This window comes from Glossina fuscipes, unplaced genomic scaffold (genome assembly GCF_014805625.2).
Source record: "Glossina fuscipes isolate IAEA_lab_2018 unplaced genomic scaffold, Yale_Gfus_2 0, whole genome shotgun sequence".
Lineage (NCBI taxonomy): Eukaryota > Metazoa > Arthropoda > Insecta > Diptera > Glossinidae > Glossina > Glossina fuscipes.
In genome coordinates this window covers 9,443,529-9,470,558 of record NW_023998414.1, presented here as the reverse complement: position 1 = coordinate 9,470,558, position 27,030 = coordinate 9,443,529, and the positions used below count along the sequence as shown (strand labels likewise).

Here is a 27,030-nt window from a genome sequence, read left to right as displayed (position 1 = left end):
TTTTTTTTTTTTTTTTTTTTTTTTTTTTTTTTTTTTTTTTTTTTTTTGTTATTCTCTGCAAGTATACTCGTTTTTTTTTTTAATTTTCTTGTTGACTTTTTGTTTCAAATTTCCGGTTTCTACTAATAATTTTGTTTGTGGGGATTTCTTGTGGATAGTTTTTGTTTCCTTATAAAAAAACCAGTAAGCTTTACTTAAGTGCATTTAAAACTTATAAAAACGTTAAAATATGTATTAGAAATGTTTAAAGTTTTTTTTTACTTTTCTTTTTTACTATGCTTCCAAGTATAAGTATATAATTTAATAAATACATTAAAGAAACAAATATAAAAATGAAATCAATTGTATGAAGTAGTATAAATATAGGGGCATCCATCCATTCTCTGATTTCGACAGGAAATGTTAATAAAACACATTTCTGATTAAGATTTAGATCAAATTTCTTTTCAATATATTGTTTGAATTGTTGTTATTGTTTCTTAAATGCAATACGTGCGTGGTCGTTGAAACTTATTACGGCAACAATGGAACCATTGTTACGTATCATGTACGTTGGGAGGAATCCGCGTGGGCGGGGGGGGCAGCTCATATTTAGCTAAATGATTTCGCAAATACAGATATTAAGAGAAGACATCTGATGTTCTTAAAGATGTCTGACTTTTATATGTAAAAATATAGCTCTTAGGTGTGGTTTATGAGCTGGAAATGTCATTTATGAATATGAAAATTGCATTGGAACGATCCTCAATAGAGAACGCTATAGGAGGATGATTACTGATTTTGTGTGGGACGAAGGAACATGGACAGAATAGATATTCCAAGTCTTTTTACAAGGGCTTAACAACAACAAGACACTCCATATAAAATATAGCGATCTTATCAAGTAGAAACTTTGGGAAGATTTTTCGCAATCATTTCCTTTTGTCTGTCGATGCGTTTTTCGTAGCGATCAAAATTTGAACAATAAATACAATTTCTTCTACGTAAATAAAACGGCGCTCACGCAACTTTAAATAGATATCGATGCAAATTTAATTATCGAAGTTAGGGTATAAGAAGTACTGATGGATTACCATGCCCGTGATAAATATAAAAAACAAATAAATACATTATAGTCAGGCAGGGCCTACCATTAGATATCCTACGCTATTTCGCCTAGTACAGTCGAGTAACTCGTTTTGGTAATAAAACACGAAAAATTACACAAATGCAAAGACACACTTCTCATCGAAGCCCGCATATTGAAGGAAGCCCAAAACAACATAAGCGCTTGCTTTTCATGATAACTCATATATATGTTATGGTCTAAAAAATATACCCATGTAATCCAAATGCCGTTAAATTGAATTGTCAAGTCAAATTTCGATCATAAGCGAATTTTCATAGTAACACATTAATAATCGGGTCTTTTTGTTATATAAGGAGAATCATCGGACATTTCTTGAAAATCTTTGCATGGCGCACGTGGTCTGGATTTGATATGATTGATTCTTTTGTTTGGTATTTGGTTTCTTTGTTGTCAATTTACTATTATGAATCAATTTTCACCATGAAATATTGAAAATTAGAGTTCGCAGTAGAAAGTGGAGTATTCAGTGGAGTATTCAGACGACTGCGGGACAGAAAAATTTAAATTAATTCAGAAAATGATTCTGATTCGTCCGTTATAAATAATCTAAGGCAAACAAGGGCTACCTTAAGCCCTTCTGCATGCTACACGTATCACAAGTGTTGTAGAGTATCAAAAATAATTTGAAGATTTTACATAGCAACCTTCAGTGATGGGTATCTAGGATTCGATCTGAATAGAAGTTCGCATTCAGGTCAATTATTTTTATCATTAATTCCTTTCTAGTAAAGAAATTAAAGTTTATGTCAATGCATTACAGGAGAAGAAAGAAGAGAGAGAGAGAGAGAGAGAGAGAGAGAGAGAGAGAGAGAGAGAGCGAAACAAGTAATAGTTTATAAATATTTCTAAATTTTTATATTTATTTTTTATTTGTCTGCGGTTACGAAGTGATAAAATTTTAAATGCACAATAAAAACTTTATTGTATACTTTCCATATGTTGTTGTCCGTTGTTTATGAAAACAAAAATAAATGAATAAAATAAAAGTTGAAGAAATCATTAATTGTATGAGCTCTGATAAAAAACAATTTATTGGAAAAGTAATGGAAATTTTTTTTAATTAACGAAAACGCTATTCTAAAGATATGCTATTTATTTATGAAAGTACAAATATATGTCGCTTGTGCAGGACGTGGCCTCATGTTTGCGATATGGTTATCGGAGATATTCAATGCGACTAAAGATATCGTTGAAGAAATTTTAACAAGAGATTTGTCTGATCAATAAGAAATTGCACGTAATAGATGATGAAAGTCCAAAAAAGAGTAATTTTTGTATATAAATACTAAATCTAACTTAGTCTCACTATTTCCTGTTTCTTTCGAAACTCGAACCGATCGTAAGCGAAAAGCTTTCAAGCCAATGTTGAGGTGAAGGTTCAAAGTTTCGATTCTAGCGTCAACGAGAAACGGTCAACGGTTAAAGGTGCCCGCAAGCGTAAAAGAAGCATAATAACTTTCGTAGAATAATCAATTCTTCTTTTATTTAACGTTCCAATTCTTTGTTGTTGTCATGCTGCGTAAAGTACAGCATAAATATTTGTACGAAAAATTATGAGATAAAATCCTCTAAAATATCAATAACATTAATGCTTCTTCTATATGTAAGTGTGTAATGATATCATTGTATACGCGACCTATTTACGCTCGCTTTTATTCGTTTTTGAGAAAATCCACCAGTAAATCATGAAAAAAATATTATTTACAAAGTATCAAAGTTTCTGACCGTTAGCTTAAGTGAACGTTAAACGTTTCATCGCTTTCAAGAGCAAAGAATGCCGTCAGTCTGTCTGCTTAGTTTTCAAAAAATTAGCGGAATTGACGGTAGTTTTAAAAGGATGTCATGTGAAATAGTCAACTCGATAGAAATATTGTTGAAAACCAGGCTCGCGGTAAAAGACGTTGAGTTTCCTTTTGAAACTCAAGTACATTGAAATCAAATCAGTCAAGCCTAATAAAGGAATAGACTTTAAGACTGTTACGCTTAGATTTGCCGACTAACAAATGTCACAAAGTCATAATTGAAACTTCGTCTTAAGGGCTTTGATTGATTATGAAATATCGAGAAATCGATTTTTTTTATGCCCATCACAGAAGTATGAGGGATGGATTGATTTTGTCGAAATGCTTGCAGCGTTTAGAAGGAAGCCTCAGAGACCATATCAAGTATGCATAAACCGATTTGAGCATGCGCGTGTGTGTGCGTGTCTGTCTGTCTGTCTGTCTGTCTGCCTGTCTTCATCTGCCTGTGTCCATCTTCCAGGGCAATGGCTGTTATAAACACTCTCCTGGCCTCTAAAATAAAGCAATCGGCTTCAAATTATGCACAAACATCGGAAATTCTTGCGCGCAGTATGGTTTTGCAAATGGAACAAATCGGTCTAAGAACACGATCCCAGCACAACATGATCTGAGACTAACTATTATTTTAAAATATAAAAACAATTTCGTTTTTTTGCACGATACTTATAAACTACAACAGGTACAGGTAAAATATTTCCACGTATATTCCATGGAGAGCCCTTCAGCACTTGTCGATGAATAGAAAGAATCGGGAACATCTACACAAAGTTATAAATAATTTTTTTTTCAATTTTTTTGCACCTTATAAGATAAACACGAACGAATGGTAAAAACTATTCTGTACAATTGCCACATGAAGATATATTATCTGTCTAAAAATGCATTAAATATCAAATAAATAAGATGGACCCCAACGCAATGTGAAGGATTTGCAAATTTTATTAACAGTGCAATCAATTGGATATCAAATAAACTGACTTGGAAGGGGGAATGCGACAAAGTAAGTGAATTGATTATAAGCTAAATATCGCGAACGTGATGCCGGTATACAACGGATAACGACGGGAATGGATATACAAGACAAGATAATTTGCCCACATGTTGCCCACTATCTATGATAAATATATCAAAGTATTCATATTTTAAATTATTATTATAAAGTCGGCATTGAAATGCTTGAAAATATATTTTTCATTCATTGCAAATTATCATAAATCATTACAATAAAGATTTTCATTATTATTAATTTTACACATTTAAGAGTAGAACGTGAAAAAGCGGAAATAATGTAATTAGAAGCTATTATAAAAGAGGCAAGCATTAGTAACTAAATCAAGACAAAATGTTAACAAAACAATGTATACTGTACCGTACGAACCTCCCTGTGGGAAAAATTGAGAATATATTACTTTAAAGGTGTCCTCCTTAACAACGCCTGTTGGACATTCAGCCTTAAAACCACGATAAATTCGTTTAATTTCATCTTCCGTAAAGCGCGTGGAACGGCTTAAAGCACTTAAAGAATCTGGCCGATAACGTGCTGGCGTCTCGAATTCTTCCAATTCCGAATCTAAAACAAAAAAAAAAAAAGAAAATATACATATATATAACAAAACGAATAAATTTTACACATACATACATATATATATATATATATATTTTTTCGTACAATTTTTTTTAATAAAAAGTTTATAATTTTTGAAATAGTTATGAAGTGCATGAGATATTTTATAATCCTTTCGATGCTTGCAAAAAGTTTATAAACTTCAATTTCTGCTTTCCTACCTACATAAGTTTACCTTTTCGTCTTTATGCCCATCACTAGAAAAACAGAGAGTCTACTACATTGGTTATATGCATTGCGACAGGTGATCCGATTCCGCCAACATGCACCCATCGAAATGTAGTTTTAACTAAAAATTATATATAAAAAATGTCATAATATTTATGCGTAAAACAATGCAAAGCATTTGAACAGTTAGTTGATTAGAAGGAAGTGAATTTTTTTGTATATTGTTCACCGAAGTCCTTTCAAAATCGTCCCCGCACGCAATGATTGACACTACTCCAAATGGCAACTGAGTAGTTAATAAACTTTCATATGGCTATGGGAAATTAAATCGACTTTTCACATCTCGCAGTATTGATGGTTCGACTCAATCACGTTCGTCAATAGATTAATTAATGTCTACTCGTTGTTCGTGAATCGCGATTATATTTATCATTTCTAGATTCGATTTTCAAAATTAAATTTTATAAATAATACACACATACATATATAAGTTTACATTCATAGATAGAAAGATGCCCGCGTAAATTTGCTCGCAACAACCAGGAACCACTTACAACCTGTCCATCTAAGGTTTCGTTTATAACTATGTGTACGTAGGGGCATATCTAAGATTTGTCGGAAGATAAGGTTTATGTATATATATATGTATGTATGTAGTGAAGAACATTCAAAATTCGTCTTAATGGGTTCCTTTTTATTCTGTTTTTTTTTTTTTTTTTTTTTTTTTTTTTTTTTTTTTCTAACGAAAATTGACGTTTAAATAAGACCGAAAAGGGAGGAAAGGAATAAAGTTTGGAAAATACTTATTAAAGGAAAAAATGTGTTCGCTGTTTGCAATATTATTTGAATATACTTTCAAGTGTGTGTTAAGTCTTGATATCAATCAATAAAACTTTTTAAGATGGATTTGTTTACAGTCGGTTGGAACATGAGATACTTATACGCCATCTAATTTACGTAGATTGGCTAAGCTCTATATAATGGAAAAGATATCTAATAGATTTAGTTTGTAAAAATTGTTAGTGTGTGTAAGTTTGTCGCAAAATTCGCCCCTAACTATGCTAATGCTCTTTACAATATCGTATAAGACATATGGAAAATCAAAAATCTTGTGCTATTCTCTTGCTTTTATAATGCAATTGGAAGAGAGCTGAGTTACGATGACGTCATTCGATAGATTACTAATCCAATCGAACACTACTTCACGGATTACTTTTCCTTCAAGTCTTTGCAGTAAATGCATTTGGAACGACTCTTGATATATCTGCTTGTACGTGGAGGAACAGCCAATCACAGTATTGTTGTTTATTATGCAAAAGTTTAAAAAATCAGTGAGTGATTCGATGATGTTTCTTTAAGTTAATCTAAAATTTTTAAATGAAAATACTACATCATATCAAGTCATTTTTTATTATTAATTTTTATGTACTAAAAAGCTAAAAATCATTTTCGTATGGTTGACTTTATGAGTTTCATCCCATTTTCATTATATAATTTTTTACATTTTTTATGAGTTTATACACGTCTTCTTCATTACCGATCATGATACACTCTTTATCAATGACGTTCAATGATGTTCATGTGTTTTTTTTTTTTTGCATTAAAACTAAATCTTTAATACAGGTTGGGACTGTAAACTTGCTTCGTATTCGTGAAATATTATCAAAATTTTTTTTGCATTCATTAAGAAGAAGAATTGTTAAAATTATCATTGTGTGCATGTTGCCGCAAATAGTTTATTCTAATTAAGATTCCCTTCGATATACTGGAGAGGTGAACTGTCAGCAACCTTTCGATTATATTTTTAAATTTTTTCCGAATTTATATAAATTATTTGTTTTTATTACTTTCTATTCTTTTTCTAAGAAATTTTCATATTTTTATTTTTTCCTTTTTTTTTTTGATCAAAATTTTCCCAAATTAAAAAAAAGTCGACAATAAATCTGAAAACGAATTACAGAAAAATTCGAATTCGTAAAGTGTCGAAAGGTGAGAAAAACATTATTTTAAATAACATATATTAAGACTATTAATTTTATTTTATATATACATAAACAAGTAAGAAAATTTGTATTGCGGATTGCGACCGAATATTTTACACCCATTGCCGTTTTCCTGCGAAAGATTGAGAAAAAAAGGGAAAATTATATAAATTTGCGCAGTGTGGTGGGCGTGGCTTGTTCTTTTTATTTTTATCGAATAATTTCGTGCAAAATTTATATCATGTATTTGTTGTAGCTTATCAGCGCAACGGGAAAAAAGTACGTATAGCCATGATGTTCTCAATTTTGATTGTCTAGACGTGTGGGCGATTGTGATATCTGCTTTAACCTGTTTCGGCCATTGTTTCGGCCAGATCGGTCCAGTTTGTATAACACAATTCATTAGCATTCATTCTCACGCATTAATTTATCATCAATCCTTACCTATACCGGTACTTGACTAACTAACTATTACTATGTTACTCGTTAACCCTATGGGGTCAAGATGCTAATCGAGCCCAGATTCCGTTCGAAGTACGTTAGGTGACTTACTACTACATAATCCTTTTTATTTGCCAACTCCAGAAAGTGATTATGAATCGATTTAAGTATATCTGTCTGTCTGGTCCGAACATACGTCTATCATGTTTTCAACCTGCAGGTCGCAATTTTTGAGATGTTTTGATGTAATTTGATACACCGACATCTCCTGGCCAAAGAGCTAACGCTAACGAGAATATATTTCGGATTGGATTACTTTTTCGATCACTTCCCATACAATGATTTATTTTGAAAAGTCGTTCTACGTAAAAATGTACGGCCCTCTACCATGGGGTATTTAATGACTCTCGACCACTATATCGTTTTTACTTGTTTTAATATCAAAGAAAATTTTACTTTAATTTTTTGAAAGCATACATTTTTTCATAAATGGTTTAAAAAATTTATCTCTCTTCTCTCCCGTTATTCCTTCGTATAGCTGTCATTTGCTTTGCGATTATCGATAGTGTTATACTTTGCACTCTAACGTTTACCATATTGACATGTTTCCCATACATATATGCATATCTATATAGGTTTATGGGTGTGTATGTATGTATGTATATGTTTGTTTTAAAATCTTCAATGTTAAAGTTTTATTGAAAAAGTTTGATAAATGACATGGTTACTGAGAATAATCGTTTCCCATTCGAAATTTTTAAAAGAAAAATGATTCTAAGAACATTATTGATTTATTTGCAATGGAATGCAAAAGGAATGAAAAACATTTAAATTGAATCAAAAATGCATGAATGAACTTTTTTTTCTTTTTAATGAATTTTTTTTCTATACATTATTTTTTAATATGCATTTTATGCATATGTTTAGGATGAATAACAATGTATGTATGTAAATACAAAAAATTATTTATTCTAATTAAATATATATATATATATATTTTTTTTTACATTTCACAATTTGTTTGATAAGCTTCGCGGTTTTCGCTTGCCATCCCAGTAAAGGTTTTCTTTCGTGCTTTTCTTTTTTTCAAAATTAACAAACGAACTTCAAAGACTTGTTGAAGTAAATCAAAGTGCATAAGGAGAGGAATAAAATTAATGTATAAATAGACAAGTACACATCTGGCACAGAGAGAGGCACATCCATCCACAAACGGTACAGATCCGAGTTGCGTAAGAACCGTGAAACCATTGCAAACATGCAAAAGCTGGATAACCGACAAGCGAGTGAACAACACGCAAATCGCAGCCAAGTCGCGCCTATTAACATAGTTCTTGTGATCGAATTTAAAGATTCTGATATTCAGATTAAGTGATTGGTGTCATTTAGGTTTCGGCAAACGACTCTGAATGGATTCAGAAGCTTGTAATTATCTTTATATTGCCCAAGTTTTATGAAGATAAAGCTTCTAACGAAGTGATTCGGTATATTAAAGTTTATCTAACCAAGTAATGTGCTCGAATGGATAATAGCATTTGTTAACTTAATTAAGAACGAAGCACCAAGAATAAATCTACGCTTTTCTCATCTGACGGTAAGGTTAACAGAAGCAATCTATTTTTATATGGACGCAGAGAGACATTTTTTTTTATTTTATTTATGTTGTGTGTGTATGTATATATGTTAAAATATATAATCACAACTTGACTCAAGATTAAATCTTACTTTTACGTGTGACACATATAAAAAAAAAAAAAAAAAAAAAAAAAACAAAAGAATTAAAAATAACCTCCAAGAGAGAATTGTCAACTCTGTTGAAGAGTTAAAGAAATTAATTTTGTAAATACATACGTTTTGTACAAGAAAGGAAAGGCACACATCCACAAATACAAATATATATTTATATATATATATACTGTCGCATTATATAATATCGTTTCAAAAATTAATTCCAAGACCTGTGGTGCAAGTAATATAAACTAAAAATCGTTGCATTTCTTTCACGCAAGTGTCCTTGACTACATATACAAAGGGACGATCTTAATGCATTGATGGATAGTCAGTTATGAGATAAAATTAAAGAAGTAATGTTTTAAAATTTAGAAATCATTCTCTTACGTTAAAATTAATTAACGGCAACTTAACGTATTATATGCGCCAGTGACTCTGAAAGATTCGTCGATCGATATCAATTTTCTTGTTTAATTGCTTCGTCGCCTAATACCTCAATCATGTCGTGAAGCGGGGTAGTGACAAAATTCTTCAGTGAAAATTGCATAAACAAAAATTATTCTGAGTTTCCGGGTAAAATAAATAATTTACCATAAAAATCTTTAATGAATGATTTTGAACAAAAGTTCAAACTTTATCTACAATGCACTGAAAAATCAATTGAAAATTTCATTGCCCTTGTACTGGTATAGTATTGGGAAACGTGAATGTCATTTGATTAGGGCCGAGAGAAGAGCGCTTTCCTGTAACACCTCTCCCTGTGTATGCTCTATGTACGATATTTCATTGCTTGCCCCCGTTAAAAAGCGCCTTAAGCCCGGCAATAATTACGTAGAGATACAAGGTAGATATTGTTAAGCTTGTAAAAATTAAGCATAAGCGTACTGTCATTAATGCGACGACTTAATCGACATTAGTGATGACAATTGCATTTGTTTTTTGTTTTTTTTTTTTTTTTTGTTTTTCCTTAAAATAAGGCTTTCTATGATTGGGATGGGGTGCACCAATTTATTCCATTTTCATCTATTGGTTCTATTTGAAAACTTTTTACGTGTTACATGCACACATCCGCACGAAATTAATTTTACATTTAACTTTTATAAAAATTCAAGTGCAAATATCTCGCTATCGATCGTTCGATACGCTCATTATTAATAAAGAGATGAACGGTGTGTGGTTTTATGGCGATTATTACGGTCAGCAGAGATGCGTAGATATTGAATGCTATTTGCTAGTATCTAATCAATGGCCATCCATCGTGGTAATGGTCATCCTTTTTGTAATTTATCATCATAAAAACTAATTGTGTGTGGTTAGTAATCTGCCCACATAAAATTATGAATAAAATAATATAATATATAAAAATATAAAGTCAAGACCGGTATATATCAACTTTATTAAATTCTTTGCCAAAAATTAATTTAAATCATTTTCGTTTTACGTAATGCGTTCGCTTGTTAATGAAAGTTTTTGTATTATTTTTTCTCTCTCATTTACTATTATTTACTATTATATATGTAATATGTAGGAAAGAGGAAATAATATAATCATTCTTATTGTTGTTGTATTAAGAAGTGTTCTTAAAGAAGACATTAAACCAATGATAATATATGCATAAAACGCAAAGTATTTCTTGTAAAGTTTTTGCTTTTGCTTTTAAGCAAAACTTTTCTTATTCTTAAGAATCGCAATAAACATTTGCACATCCGAAATTGTTTATCTTTTGCGCATTTATTGTGCGGCTGTGTTTTAAGGCCATGAGTATGTAAGCTAAGCACAAATCGCTTTGAATTTTTTTATTTATTTATTTATTTATTTTTATTATTTTTTTTTTTTATGTCCACTATTATACGGTATATTAACTTTATCGTTGCAAGTACGACACATGCATTAACGAGGGTCGTTAAGACACTCCCCTCCCTATCTTATTTGCAATATATGATGATACTGATGATGATCACGTTCTATTTCTAAAATCGCATACATATATATATATATATATTAACGTGGTATTAATTCTTGCCTTTTATGATTGTTTAATAAAAATTTTAAATTTTTTGTTTGCAATTAACATAAAATAACAATTAAAATAAATTCATTTAGTTCAGACCTATGCAGTAAACAAAAGTGAGTTCGGATAGTCGGTAGTTTGCCATACATAAGTTGTTCTTATTCCAAATGTTAGCGCCATTGGATACGCATCCCGCTACAACATTGAGCTAGATTTCGAATGAATTCATGACATTGCAGACCATTAGATCACCCCGAGTTCTTTCAGTGATGCCCCTGTTTTGTTTTTGTCAGTTAATAGAAATATTCGATTTTTTTTCATGTAGTGACAGTAAAGCGATTATGATTCGTCCATTCATCCATTCATTCAGGCTTTTGTTCGATTACTTTTCGGATGGCACGCCCATGTCAAGAGAGAGATTTTTTATTCATGCGTGCAGCGACAACGGTTTCAAATAATTTGAAACAACCATTCATGAACATGTCCCCAAAATTGCAATAAATTCTTTAATGTTATGGGTATAAAAATTTCGACTCAAAATGTATTCAACTTTAGTAACTAGTTGCCTTTGGGGTTTCGAGCAATAGCGAAAATATTAAACGTTACAGAGGTTTTTGCAAACAAAAATATTTGTTTTGTTTTCTGTGTTTAAATAACTTTTTAATGTTTTTCCCAAGATATGGTGGAGTAACAAAACTTTCTTTTTCAAAAAGGAAAAGCAAAACAAAATGAAAAGAGAAACACAAAAGCTATGTAAATATTAAACTTTCCAACTTGAAAACATATTCCAGTCAATGTTTAGGAAGCAGGAAGTGATCAGAAGTAATTATTATAATAAGAATTCTTCTTCTTGCTTTTTTGTAATGCAAAAAAAAAAAAAAAAAAAAAAAAATGTATATTTGTAAGTGTATTTCTTTAATTTTTTTAATACATTTTTTTCTTTTTTTTTTTTTTCGTTTTACAGTAAACGAAGATAGAATTCACACCCCCTAAGTGTTTAGTAGCGGATTCTCTTCTTAATTGTACTTAAGTAAACAATTGAAGAAAAAGATTTTACTCTTTTTTTTTTCTTCTCTAGGGTTTGTAATAAAATACCAAGAAGAGGAAACGAAGCACTCATGTGTTAAATATTAGTGCTAAAAAAAAAAAAAAAAAAAAAAAAAAAAAAATCAAGAGTTGAACAAGCGTTGCAACAACAGTAAGCGCTTGAAATATAAAGGAGACAACTATCACCAACATGTGTACTTTATGCTAAAAACGTCTAAATAAATTCTTATAATAAAAGTTCAAAATAAAAAAAAAAAAAATAAAAAAATCAAAATAAATAAACTCACTGCGATTCCGTTAAGAATTTCGCTTTAAGCAAACCGAAAAGGTAACACACATGAACTTACAAGTGAACACTTAAGCTTTAGTAATTTTTAGATTGCATTCGCTGCAAATATTTAAATACAATACAATTCAGCCAGCATACTAACACATATTAAATATGTATTATATGAAAGAGAAATACTACTACTACTACTACTACCACCTTTCAAGCCAAGTCCTCTTTAGTTTTAACGCTTTGGGGGTTTTTTTCTTTTATAAATATATATATATATATATATGTATATATATATGTATATATATATATATATATTTTTTTTTTTTTTTTTTTTTATGTTAGTTTCTTTTGAAAATAAGAGGCGAATAGAGATAGAGCGGGAGGCACAAAACCAAGTGTAGTACTGTTATTTGTATGACATGTTAAACGTTTTGCACGCTTGACAAAAACCCATATTTTCATACATGAATAAATAGTTTGTTTGTAGTAATTTCTAAATTACTATATATTGTGTAAGCACAGTAAGTCTACTTGTATGCCTTCGTTGTTATATTATACTACGTACGTATTACAAATATGTGAATAGTTTTCAACATGTACGGTACAGTCGTCTATAAGTCTATATATACAAGTTAATTGCAAGTAAAATGTCTGTCTAATGCATGTTTTATTCTTTCGAATGAAATTATAAAGGCATCCATGCGTATTTACCATATTAGATATATTCAGTCAGTTAAATCGTCATTAAGTCAAAAAATGATTTAATTTTTTAATTTTTAAGGACAGATTTATATTTATTCTTAATCGTTCCAAAGAACTAATCATCTGACAAGTCTTACAACGACTGAATAGAGATTCGTAGAAAAGCATTTGGAAAAAGAAGTGTAGTATTGCAATTATTTGCATTCTGCACGACTTATCATATGGAACAATATATGCATAATTTTATTTTATAATCTTCTACTGTTTCTTTAAGTACAATATAGTCAATCACTTTGTTATAAGACTTCTATGATTCTATGATGATGGGTAAAAATTTTAAAAAACATAATTTAATGCCATTCAGGCAATTCCGGGAAAAGGAAAAGAACAAAGAGCAAGCAGTTTGAATGTAAAGAACCCGACGGGATCGTTAAGGCAGGGCAAACAATTTCTTAGAAGTTCGAGAAGAGTCGTGTCTCAGAAAGACTGCAAACAATTCTTACATAATTGACGACAGTCCGCCAAGGGTTGCCGCATAGCTAAATGGATAGAAGTCGCGACTACCAAGTGAATGTTCGCGGATTGAAATCTCAATGCTGTAGAGCATGCTATAGGAATAACATTTACCGATTGGGCAGACAGTCCGTTCGATTGCGACAGTCTGCCCTATTTAGCTCTTTTTCTTTCCCTACTTCTTCCGGACTAACATCGTCATCTGCATTGGTGTTGGAAACTTCCACCCAGTGTTTCGTCATACAAAAAAAAAAAAAAAAAAAAAAAAAAAACAAGGAAGTAGTTGTTTTAGAAGCTCAAAGTGACTCTAGTAAAAATCTTATTTCCAAATCAATGTAATAACATAGCAAAGTCAATGCGTGGAAAATTATGGCGTAATCTTAAGAACTTGTTCTTCGAAACGCATACTTTCCACGGAACTTAACAATGTCGAAATGTGTTGAGCATTGCGCAGAGCATTGCGTTAAAGGTTAATTTAGTTCTTATATGGAAATCTTCTTAACTGGAAAATATAATTTTTTTACTAAATAATGGCTTTAGTTCAGTTTCAGTTTAGTCTTGCATGGCTTTATAAAGACAAACAGAAACAGAACAGTTGTGTCGGTTAGCATTTTTGAAATGTAACAGAGAGTAATTCAAAATATATACGATAAACCCTCATGAAGGGAAATATTCGCTGCATTAGCATCACATCACTGTTCGTCAACTAAGCATTGCCTGTTTCGTTAAAAACAAAAAGAAAATTTTAGCAGTGGAATTCAAGATTTTGAGAAACTTAACAAATTTTCAAAAACCCAAGTTTTGATATGATTGTTATGTGTTTTTAACGATACGTTCGCATCTATGTTTTCTTGACTTGATTTTATAAATTTATTTAATTCAACTTTAGTCGAATAATTCAAACAGAAGAGAACGGGGTCAGACAGCTTGACGGTAAAAACGAAAAAGTAATAAAGAGCGAGGAAAGAGAAGCTGTCAGTTTATATGAGTATTAGTGTGGTTGCCACAAAAGCACATACAATGGCTGCAAGAGAACACATAACTAATTTCAGGCATACCCTTAAATCAACTTTTTTTAATCGGACGATGCCCTTAATTTGCGGAGTCAGAGATGGTATTCATTTTACCCGCATGTGGAAGATTTGCTGATAAAAATCAACGAAATTTACGATCAATTATAATTAATGGACAAAGCAAACAATAGTCTAGCTTTTGTTTAAGTGCTTTCGAAACACAAGCTACTACTAAGTTATTTGTATGCTTGAAATTGATGTGTGCACCCACCCGCAATGCACAAAGCTTGCACTCAAAGTCATAGCAGAACAAATCAATATCTTATAGCTGCCCGCTTGTATATTACTCAACGACATTGACAAAGCACTGAGGATATATAATAGTAGTCGTAAAATTTTTTTAAAAATCGAAAATGCGAGGTAAAGTAAATTTTTCTGATTTTTTGTAAGTGCCTTGAACTTTTTAGATTGTATGACAAAAATTCATATTCCCGATGAATTTGTTTCTTTTGAATTTTTGAGCTTTTTCCCCGAACGCTCCCAAAAAGTTAGTGAGATATAATAGCCTAGTTAGTGCTCTACCTAATTTGATTTCTAAGTTATCTAGCCTCCAATAATCATCCGGATGAAGATCCGTTGAAGGCCAGCGGCTAAATTGAGAAATTAAAACTGCATGATGGCGATTTTGATGTTAGCTATGAACTCCGTCCGCTACAGTATTAGATAGTTTCTTGTAGTTTTCTATACTTGTGATGTAGTAAAGCATGAGGAACCTGCTTTAGGATAAAATTTTCAAAGAAGATGGATAGCTAGAGAACGAATATTGGAAAGATCGTTCTTATGGCAGACTAAAGGCAAACAATAATGAAAAGCATTGCTTTAACACATTTCAAAACTTTAGACACGATATCCTTGAAAACGTTGCGACGCATAAGTCTAGCAGTTCTCATTTCTTTCTATACCATTCTCTCAAAATATATTTTAAATAATATTGTAATGCTTAGTGCTCAAGGGATTTTCGATAAATTTATTTACAGATAGACAATGAAAGATTGCTTGAGGAGGGCTATGTTAATACTGCTATAAGAAATCAAAATTTTTAACTAAAATTTGATTTTTTCAGGGACTGGTTTTTGTTTGATGCATTTTATGCAATTTTTATTTTCATTTAATTCCTCTCTATATCCCATTCGTAATGGATAATCAATTTTGCGCAAAAACTAAAGGATTTATTTACCTCACAAAGTTGATGTTGACCCTTCATAAGCTTTTAACTCGTAACTTAACTTTTCAACGCCATATACGAATGCAATTCAATCCTTCAACATATTTGCCAAATGGGCGCGACGAGCAAAAATTTTATTAACTAAAGTTAACAACAATGTGAACTATTTTATACTGCTTTAACAGGTAGAAAAATATTTTAATATGACGTTGACCAATAGTAGAATTACGATAGGACTTCAGATGCTGAACGCGTTACAATGAAAGTATCGACGTGTATCTACTAGACCGAGAGGTGCAGGTAAACAACCGAATCACTTTCATGCTTCATGGGTTTGACTTCTCAGCGAGTGTGAGTCATGTTCATTCGCATTGTTTCCATTTTTGCTTTGCGTACACTCTGTCCGTTGCTATTACCGATTGAATTATTGGATAAAATCGCCGAACGCATTTCACGCGTTGCGGATGTTTCTCAAAACTTGACCAAATTTTATTACAATTCAACGGAAGTAAAAATTCATATACATACAAATATATTGTGCATTTTTTACTCTCCTATCCGATAAACACTTGAATCGCTTAGATAGACGCTACGTGAATTGAATTTATATTAAAAATATATTATATACCTATTGCTCGTATAAGTTTTTTCGGTTGCAGGTTGCGTCCGCTCTTAAATATTTTGTGCATTTTTTGGTTCGAAAAAGATGATACGTACTTCTGGCACGCAGAAGGACTTAAGGCAGACCCACATTTTATTAGGGATACATTCAAAAAGTGATTTTAAATTGTTTTTGTAGTTGTTTGTGTGTCGGACCGCTTTGTCTTTTTGTGTTCAATAGAACGCAATTTTTGAGAAATTTTGATGAAATTTAATAAGCTGGCGGCCATTTTATATATAACGCCTTAGTTATATGAGTTCTTATATCGAAACGGGTTATAAGTTTTTTAAATTTCTTGACAACAGTCGCTGAGTAATAACGTTCGGCCTTTCTAAACGGGGTTTATAGGGGCATTTTTTTAAAGTCTCTCACATGTCACGGTTTCTACAAAAACTGAATCTTTATTCGGCAATAAATTTTACCGAATTTGGACTATGTCAGTCGATTTTTGGGATACCACCGCATACAAGGTTCCTCAAGTAATGTAAACCTTTATATGCCAAAACGAGCTGATTATTAATGTTTTACGATAAAAATTTTTTATAATAGTAATTTCACATAAGAACTTAGTGGGTCCGGTCCACTCGCTCCTTATCGGATTTCTCATGAAAAATATTTTATGATGAAAATTGGTCCATGGTGTCAATTAACAGTATCGAATTGGGATTACATAGGTCTATTTCTTACACCCTAACATATATAAGGGTTGTTATCAAAAACAAGCCCTAGTATTATAAAGCGAAAGTTTAATTTCTAGTTTTCTATGCCGAAAACTGAAAAATAATAAAATTTTTGAAAAGTAAATAAAATTTTCTAAATTTGGATTACGTCATATCACCTTTACCTTGGGCATCCTCCCGTATGGGGGCTCTCATGAAAAGTATGTCTTCGCATGAAAATAATATGTGAATTTTGATGTGAATAAAATTTATTAGGCAAAGAGGTGTAGGCATGTAACGGTCGGCCCTATCCGACTATAATGCTCTTACTTGTTCGTTTTTATGCGCATTTGGAAAGAAATTTTAACATTTTAAGAGTTTGTTTATATATATAAGACAGTACTCATTACCTTGACTTGCGTTATTTCAAAGTTTTTTTTAACATAAGACAAGTTGCCGACATAACATCGTGCACGTTGCCTTGAAACATATTATATCTAAGTTTGAATTATATTATTCCATATCATACCTTAATCAAATAGGTAAGTAAAATAGTTTCAGATAATACAGTTTCAAAATATAGTGCAGTACGACCTTCAATCTTGTTCGACCAGGGATGACTGTACATACAAATATTTTATAGAATGTTGGCTAAGCATACTCAAAGAGTACAAACTGAGAGCAATATTAGTGTAACGTCCTTCGTGAATAGTGCACATAGAAAGTAAATATATCATAGCGATCTAGTTAAAATTCTATTTACGCGCTTTGCGCAGAAAATTGAATTAACAAAATTTGAAATCAACTGCAGGTGTTTCTATAGAAATGCAGTAAAACACTTCATAAATAAACTTATGCTATAAAAAGCGAATGAAACGAAGTACTGTAGAAAAAGAGAAAAAAGTTTGAAAAATTCATTGTTAAAACGAGATAACGGACAAATACACAACAATTGTGCAATTGATGTTGAATGTTCGTGAAAAAGAGATAAAAATTTCACCTTTAAAATATCAATTCGTTTTTTTTTTTTTTTTTTTTTCGTAGAAGAGTTTATAATAAACTGAATTATATACTTAAAGAAATGTCTTGCATTTTTTTTATATGAAAAATGATTTGAATTTTATTGGAATGTTTGCGTGAAAAACTCTCATGCAATTTATATCGGACTGAATTTACTTTAAAATCATTTTCATTTCAATAAATTGAATTAAATCTATCCCTTAATATATGCAATAATTGTTCAACCGATTTTCTTATAACATAATGAAAAAATTAACCTATATTTAGAGAGCAAGAGACATTGAGACGAGAATATAAAAATTTTTTCCTAAATTTTGTTTATTTTCATTTGATGAGCGAACATCACTGCTCTTGTCTATCTTAATACATACATTAAAAGTAAGGTCTGCAAAAAATTTCTATTAGATTAGAAATCATGCAGCGAAAGCAATAAATTAATCACTGAACGGCATAAAAGTCAAAACGTTTTTAATGAATACACTATTAGTATTGGCAGCCAATGTAAATACACGTATATATATATATATATATATGTGTGTGTATATACTACGAATGAGCTTTATCAAGCTTTAAGGTTTTTACCATATTAATGAATCGAAAGTTGACATTTTTTTCATGTATAACGCTTATCTCATTTGGGAAGACATACACTTCATTGGCCTGCTGTGGTAAACGATAATTGTTTTGCTATTTTTGCTGCTGTTGATGTTTGTTTTTATACTTGCGATTGCCTGCACTAAACAATTATATTGAACGATTATAATGGATGATAAAATTTTATCGTGTAATTTGTGCTTTTGAGGTTTAAAACAGTTGTGTGCGCATAGAGTCTTTTACGTTATTTATGAACGTTCAGCTGACGTTAATAGCTTTTAGATATATGTTATATGAATTTATTACTTATGTAATTATTTGATTTGAGTAATGAGTATTTGAAAAAATCCTATTGCAAACGTTTTTTTCAAAATAACTACTTAAAGATTAGCAAGTTGATAGTTGCTTTAGAGTGGATTATGTAAATAAAATAATTTTCATTATATGCCCAATGATTGAATGTTAATTTTTCGTATAGTAACTCAATATGAAATCGAAAGTAATATCGTTCTTTAGTCGAACGGAACGATTCGCGAAGCTGTGTAAAATAATTGCAATATATTCCCTTCAAATTTGTTTTATACTTATTATGTACGTTTTAAATTTGTCGTATTTGTTTATAAAACGTTACATGCATTGAGAATAAAAGCAGAATCGCTTCAACATTAGATTTCCCCATTAAATTGACAAATTTTCGCAAAAATGAAGATGGGGGAACTGAAATAGGGCGCAATAATTTCTTGATTAATAAATGAATATGATATTAAAAAATGGGCGTGATCTGCTCGCCGACATGCCCATACTGCAGAAGAAACTAAAGCAACCTCGGAAAACGTAGACAATTTTTTGATATTTTCGTCTATAACTTTGCATATTTTACACCTCTAACCATTGGATTGATTAGTATAAGTGCGAATCTAATTATTGAGGAAAACATCATTATTTTTCGAGATTGTAGCGATGTTCGAGCTTTAGGAGTAAGAGTTTCTGGGCAAAGATCACTCTTATTTTTTTAATGACCCTACAAAAACATAAGCGAACCGAAGGATAAATTAAAATAGCGACGTTCTCTCAACACATACATACTACGTTGATTAGAAAATAAGGTGAATTTATTGTTGAATGAAAAATCTTAATTTACTCAATCAAATCTCAATTTATCGCGTTCTGCCAATCGTCAAAATAATTAGTGAAAATTTTTTTTTTTTTGGAAAGGATCAAAGGCTGAGATACACATTTCTTTTTCGAAAGAATTGAATGTTTTTGAAATCAATCTAAAATGCTTGTAGTGCGGTCTCTAGTTGTCAATCGACAATATTCAAGCGCTAAATCTTGTATTGATGCCTATCAAGGATTTCGCTTGGAAAAGCGACAGGATAAGTGTAACGTGGCTTTCGTCGATTGATGTTAGTATCCGTCCGGATCTCTCGTGAGCTCGTTGTCGGCCTTCCTTGAAGTGTTTGCACTATTTGTGCACATTTTTTTGCGATATAGTCTCATCTCCAAAGGCAGAATATTCATATTCGACAAGCACAATTTAATTCAAATTCAATTCCTTGACAAAAGTCGTAAAAATCGATAAAGTAAATTTTTTACGTTTACGAAAACACGTGTAACTCAGTAGCAGTGAAGTATATTTGCATTAAGCAGTATATAGATGTCAAAGGCAGGGCTGGCAAGACATACAAACACGCACACACATACAAAAAATATAATGTCATCTGTTCATAGAGTGGTAAATACTAAGTTCCTCATATTTTTCGATCACAATAGATAGTAAAGCAAATTAAAGAACTTTCCGATAAGCATATTCAAAATGTTAGAAATGGACTGAAACATAAACATTCGCACTGTTAATGAAAGTACTAAAAAAAGAGGAATACGTGCATATATATATATAGGCATGCGAATAAATGAGGCGAAACATTAAAGGAGCGTAAGAGGGCCTTACATTCCATAGTCGACTTTTGCTGAGAGTTTGACGAAGTGAAAATGTAAATATACCATAATATATATATATATATATACTTCACTTGCTTGCACTGAGTTAATCGAATTTTTAATTCCCAATACGAATAGGCTGCCATCCATGCACCTACGGCAATCAAATGATGGTCGCGGTTACGAATTTAAGCAAGCAGGTAAAGCATTTGAAGCAAAATACAGCCCGGAAACGTACTAAGAACAGATTAGCCATATATGAATATGGGTGTTTACTGAAAACATAAATTTCGCAAAACTAAAATCTATTTTCACATATGTACATGTATTAGTAAAATTTAAATCCCATTCAAATGGAACGACAAACATGCACAATAAACATATTTTCTTTACACTACACGCACTAAATTATGATAGCTTAGTAGGTGTACGTGCGTAGGCTTACAAATTGCGGAATATGGAAATAATGCGACTAACTATTTATTTATAAATGAGGGAAAGAGATGGAGGTGGTAGAATGGCTTTTAGATAGACTCACGTTGAATTCACTTATGCAAGCGACCGAAGAAACCAAGTTCATTAAAATACAGTTTATGTGAGAAGTTGAGTAAACACATAAACATGTACAATACGTCTACATAGGTAAACATAAATTGGTTTTTTTTTTTGCACAAGTTTTCTCTGTTACCTACAATTTTCTTTGTATAACAATGGAAATATGTGCCGATACATACTACTGCCGTGGCAATTATGTGCAAATATATATGCATTTATATATATGTATATATACATATATATATATATATATATATTTATGAATAGATTTGTATATAGACTTCGGTGTATGAGTCTGCGTTCTTACGCTTGGATCTGATTGTATGTGGATAGTCGCTGATAACACCGTTGTGTGTAAGGATAAATTGCCTCCTGCAATAATACTAAACGAAATATGTTATTTTCAAAGTGCGTGCGTGCACGAATATCAAATGAAAGAATAAAAAAGGAAAGGAGAAAGAAATTTTCAAAAAAAAAGAAAAAAAAAAACAAACAAAAGTTCCCTAACTATGGTAAGCGTAGTAGCAGCAGCTACAGATAAAATTTGCATACGTATTATATGTGTATTATCATACACAAAACATAACAATACATACGGCTTATTTCCATCTTTCCCCCTATGACCTTTTCGGTAGACTCTTACGCCTACGCATAAATACCTTTATTCAATACAAATGCGTATGTATTTCAGTGTCATTTTAGTTGAAACATAAGCAAAAACGGACTTTTGCATAAAATTTATGTTCGGACATAAATTTTTTTTCCAGTTATCTCCGTTTGTTACATTAAAGCTGCTTTATTGTTTTTTTTTTTCTCCCTCTCTCTCTCTCTCTCTCTCTCTCTCTCTCTCTCTCTCTCTGATTTTGTTTCTTATTTTGTTTACTTTCAATTCACGCATAGGCCCCTATAAGTGAATGTTTGCCTCCACTATATAATATATGTATACCAATGTTTCCATACTTAATGTGTGGTATACCCATATATGTATGTATGCATGCAATATTAAAGGCTGTCAGAATGAAATTGTTGATACATCTGTTGACATGTTTACATTAATCGCATGTTTGTTTATTTGCTCACATGTATTTGCATTCTATTCTGTTTGCACTATTTCATTTGTTATTAGATATAAATTCATGGGCCCACTTACCGTTGAAAAACTTTTTCTATAGGAAATGTATTAAATTTGGCAAAAAAAAAAAAAAAACATAACTAACGCATAAAATATTACGGTAGATAAATAAAATTTTCATCGTGATGAAGAATGAATTTAATTCGATTGAAATATTGACTAAAGAGCCCCGTTAGTAAATTCCTTTCTTTTTTTTTTTTTACGATGATTAGATGAAACTTCAAAAGCAATTAAATCGGTCCATAGGTTTTTGGTTCTTCAAAATGCGAAATTTGAATGCTAATGACTTCAACCTAAGAAATGGTAAGGCTTGTGTGTAACAATCTTTTCTATATGCTATTATCCGTTATCTGGGTTTGTCGATATTAACCTCATCTTGTGCACGTTGCACGTTTAGACGTTTATTATAGTATGCTTTTTGAGAGAGAATTTTATCTTGTATAAGCGTAAGCGTGCAATCTTTGTGGTTCATTATTATATAGGCATAGAGGCTAATGAAATCAGCAAAGTGTAGATATTTCTGAATTTTTCTGTGATCACATCACAATTTCTTTGCGTCGCTCATTCGTCTTCTTATTAAGACTAAGTGTATATGCTATAATGGATAATTGGTATTGGTCCTATAATTGGAAATAAATTCCAAGACTAGAATCTTAAAGCACTAGCATCTAAAGCTATGGACTTTATTTGAGAACTTTGCCGCACTTGAGATTTGAACATTGATTTGTTAGCAGATAATATATATTGAAGCTTATATATATATATACACATTAAAATTATAAACCGTTTATTTCGAAAGTGTAGCAAGTCCCTTTTGAACAAAAAAAAAAAACAAATGAAGATAATGATAATTATCGAGAAAAGTTAATGGGATAATAGAAGAAAATGAAAAGAATTTATCTCACTTCGGATAACAGGGTTAACAAAAACATCAAAATAAAACAAAAAAAATTTCGTAATTGCTTTCAAGATTTTTAGGCAAAGCATTTCCTCAAGCGGATTGAGTTTTCGAAGAGTAGACACTTGCCTGGGATGTATCTAGACATAAGCACCACGCAACCAGCATTACGCCGATGCTCGAGGGTATCGAGAGTTTTGGGCACATCTACGTTACCCTTTAGCAACTGAGCCTTTCGTTTTCTGCGTTTGAACGCTTTTAAAAAAGTATTGAAGACTCCCGTCCACACATGGGAGCTATATTCTAACTTGTATGGTATCTTAAATTAGTGTGGATGTATGCAACATCGAGAAGGAATTGAGATAGACCTCTCTCCCAGAATCACTTTCTGAATCGATCTAAACTTTTCTGCTTGTTAGTCCCTCTGACCCTCCTGTACTTTTATATTCAACCCACAGGTCACAATTTTTTTGAGATAATTCGATGAAATTGGATAAGATGATGACACAAGGACGAACCCTGCTAAACATCGTTCGCATCGTATCATTTTTTCTATCCACGTCTCGTACAATTCCTTACTTTGAAAAGTTGTTATAGGAATAACTATGTTAAACGAAGCGGCGTAGGGTATTTAATAGTGTAGCGTGGTCGACTATAATGTTTTTGCTTGTATATATGTTAAACCTAAGGAAATTGATTATCAATGTTCGCGTTTTGTTTTAATGGCTAACCTTACAAACTCTTAAAAAGAAGAATACAAGGAAAGGAAAAAAAACCAGAAATGAAAAAATGTGAGAAAAATAAAAGAAAATTAAAAAAAGGATAAGAATAAGAAGAGTAAGAAAAGATACTTAAGGACTTCATTTACGATTTCAAGTGTTTCGCCCCTAAAGAAATAGATTATGTTGATAATATTTATATATAAAGATGTAAAATGCGATATTTCCAAAGTCCGTTGACCTTTATATTCTTCGGTTTATATAAGAGTATAATCCACATGTGGAATTAGATAGAAATTAGAGAACACTTAAAAAAGCTCACAATCGTGATATAACTCCTCTCCTTTGACAAGCATTTTGGGTCATTGTCCATATCAATTACAAGTATCACGTCTAAGGATTGGGCAGACCGACTGATGCATAGACTGATGGATTGATATTGAGTACATGTATCAAATATTGTCTCCAAAGTGTATTGTAAAAGAATTCCTTATTTTTTTTTTTTTTATACCGTTACAACGTAGCTAGAGCAAATGTTCATTTAAACAATGTTTTTGTCTTTTGATGATTTTTTCAAGAAAAATATATATGGCAGAGCAGCCACTTATGTAAACACAAATAACGCACCGTATGTAAACATGTTGTTGAATAATAGAGTTAAAACAAAAGAGGGCCTACATTCGCTGTAAAAAAGACACTAAAACTTATCCCACATATGCGTGTTGCTTGTGAAAGTTTTGTTGTGCATATATATGCTACAATAACACCGCATCAATCGTTCGAGGCGAAATTATGATATTTGTAAAAATTTCTGCATATCCTGATTCTGAGTATCCAAACTTTGAATTACGTGATAGTGAGATAGAAGCATGAAGAAATTCGTGCTTTTTTTCGACAATATACGACATAAGAAGACATATGTTGGTGTTTTCGGAAAAGTCATATAATAAAAAGGCTTCTCGAAGAATAAAACGAATGTTATATATATACATATATATAATGGTATATACATAGATATATATAATATGGTATATGTATACCATATATATATATATATATATACATGTAAGCAATCTTGGCAACGTGAAGGACCCAAGCATCGGTCTGTAAACAGCACGGTCAGATGAAAAACTGACAGTTTTATTCATCATCTCACCGTACTAGCTATGACCGCTCTTGGAGAACATCGGGAACTTATTCAATGTCAATTCAATGTAAAATTTTATGAACGTCGTATGTTAAGGGAAAGCTCAAGCCTTTCTTTTTAACAAAAGCAATGACTTATTCACGTTTCCATTGTAGAAGCAAACAATCTGTATATATGAAACTTCCAAAAAGATGAAACATCCCGCACAAACAGGCAAGAAGACATCTGCGTAGCGAATACTGTAAATGAAAATATTTCTCGGACAAGGTTCGTGATAATTCACGTAATTAGAACATCGGTGCGAATCAAAACAAATCTTGTAGTCAAGTCCGATTGGTTTTTGTACAATCAACTATTTTGATCGATTGATTTGGGTTTGAAATTTACTAATTTCCGTCTCCTGCATAGGTAGATCGTATATAGATATATAGAATATTCGATAGTTGGAATTTACTAGACCTTCGATACAGATTTATACTTCAATTCCAATTCTTAATTTGTGGAATAATGAAAAAGCCAAGATATAATATTTTAAATAATTTGTAATATAATGGTTAAGGAGTTGATGTCTCTAATGCGTTTTGCGTTACCCTACAAGTTTAATATATCAGTTTCCCGTGCGTGGATATTAAAATCGTTAGATTCTGGTTAGAGTATATATCAAATCCCAATAGATATTTATTACTTGAATATATTGAAATGACATTTATCATGATAGTGTATAATAAATGCACTTCTTGGCCGCAAGCGTTTTGAAAAATAATTCAAATCAACTTAAGACATTTGCTATCCAAAGGAAATTTGGTAAATTTCCTTCTTATCAATCAATTGTCGATTATCGTGCATTGGTAGTTCGCAGGACATTCGAGACAGATATCTTAAGGACCATAATAGCCCTCTTTATCGTTGCGAGGAATTTATAAACCGTAGCAATTGGTGTTTGCAACTGAGAGACATTTGGTTAATACACATACAAAAATGTTTTTTTCAATCATTATAAGTAGGCACAGAAAGTTAGTGTTAGTTTAAACTACTAGTTTAAATGTTAAATGTTAAAGCATTTGTTCTCTTCCTTCTACTGTTGTCTAAAAAATATTTATATAGTGAGTTAAGAAATACAATAAGCAGATAGAATGAATACATAATGATGTATAATGTATATGATAAACGTATTTGATAAGATGTTATGAATTTTTCTTGATTGCTTACCGTGTTGTGTTGTGGTGCGATTAAAAAATGTTTTCAAATAATTTAGAAAGCGTCTATGCAATGGTCGATGACGGTGACGTGACGATCGTCTCGATTTGCCTTGCTCTACATCATCCTCTAGTTGATTATTGTTACTCTGGGACGCATCTACAATAACATCTAAGCTACATTGTTTTTCTTTAGTGGAAGATTTTAGCGAATATGTGGATTTCGTTGTTGCAGTATTTGTTATGGATGTGTTGGACGCGGGCAAATTGCCAGCAGGAACAATTAAAGCATCGCTGGGATTTTTCCCTGTCCCAGCAATACTAGATATATTGGCATTGCTGCCAGTTCTGTTGAGTAAATGTTGTTGTGGGATTATTGAATGACTAGTACCAGCTGTGCACGGATCCCCAGTGGAAATGGGGTTGCCATTGCTGCCACGATATATCAATTCACTATCGTGAGATATGGTATGTATAGCATGCAAATTGGTATGAGTTGAGGTACTCGTTACCATACCGCTAGTAACGCCATTGGAACCGTTAAGTCCACTATAATAAGCGCTATGGGGTCGTTGCACTTGTGGACCGGCCATTTTTTGATATTCATTCAAAAATTTTCTAAACTAATTTCAAACTCTGCCTTCTCCTTATGATTATTGAATTCTTCTGCCAATTTAAGATTAATTCCGTAACATTTTCTAACCAAATATTCTAGAGCATCGCTTTTTTCATCTCTGCCTTCACATGCTATCGTATATAATTGTTGATAAAATTCATTAATTTACTTTATATGGCTCTGTTTCGTTTTTGTCGCTTTTTCTGTTACTGTTCTTGTTGTTG

General features: G+C 31.6%; 1 protein-coding gene across 1 annotated transcript in view; it reads right to left on the bottom strand.

The window, feature by feature from the left end:
* Positions 1-26,804, bottom strand: part of LOC119644798 — a 54,400-nt gene extending 27,596 nt beyond the window's left edge. The window contains 2 exon segments of the mRNA XM_038044535.1: positions 4,310-4,501; positions 26,204-26,804. Coding sequence (XP_037900463.1) covers positions 4,310-4,501; positions 26,204-26,783 — 772 coding nt within the window. The 5' untranslated portion in view covers positions 26,784-26,804.
* Between the last annotated feature and the right edge of the window lie 226 nt (positions 26,805-27,030).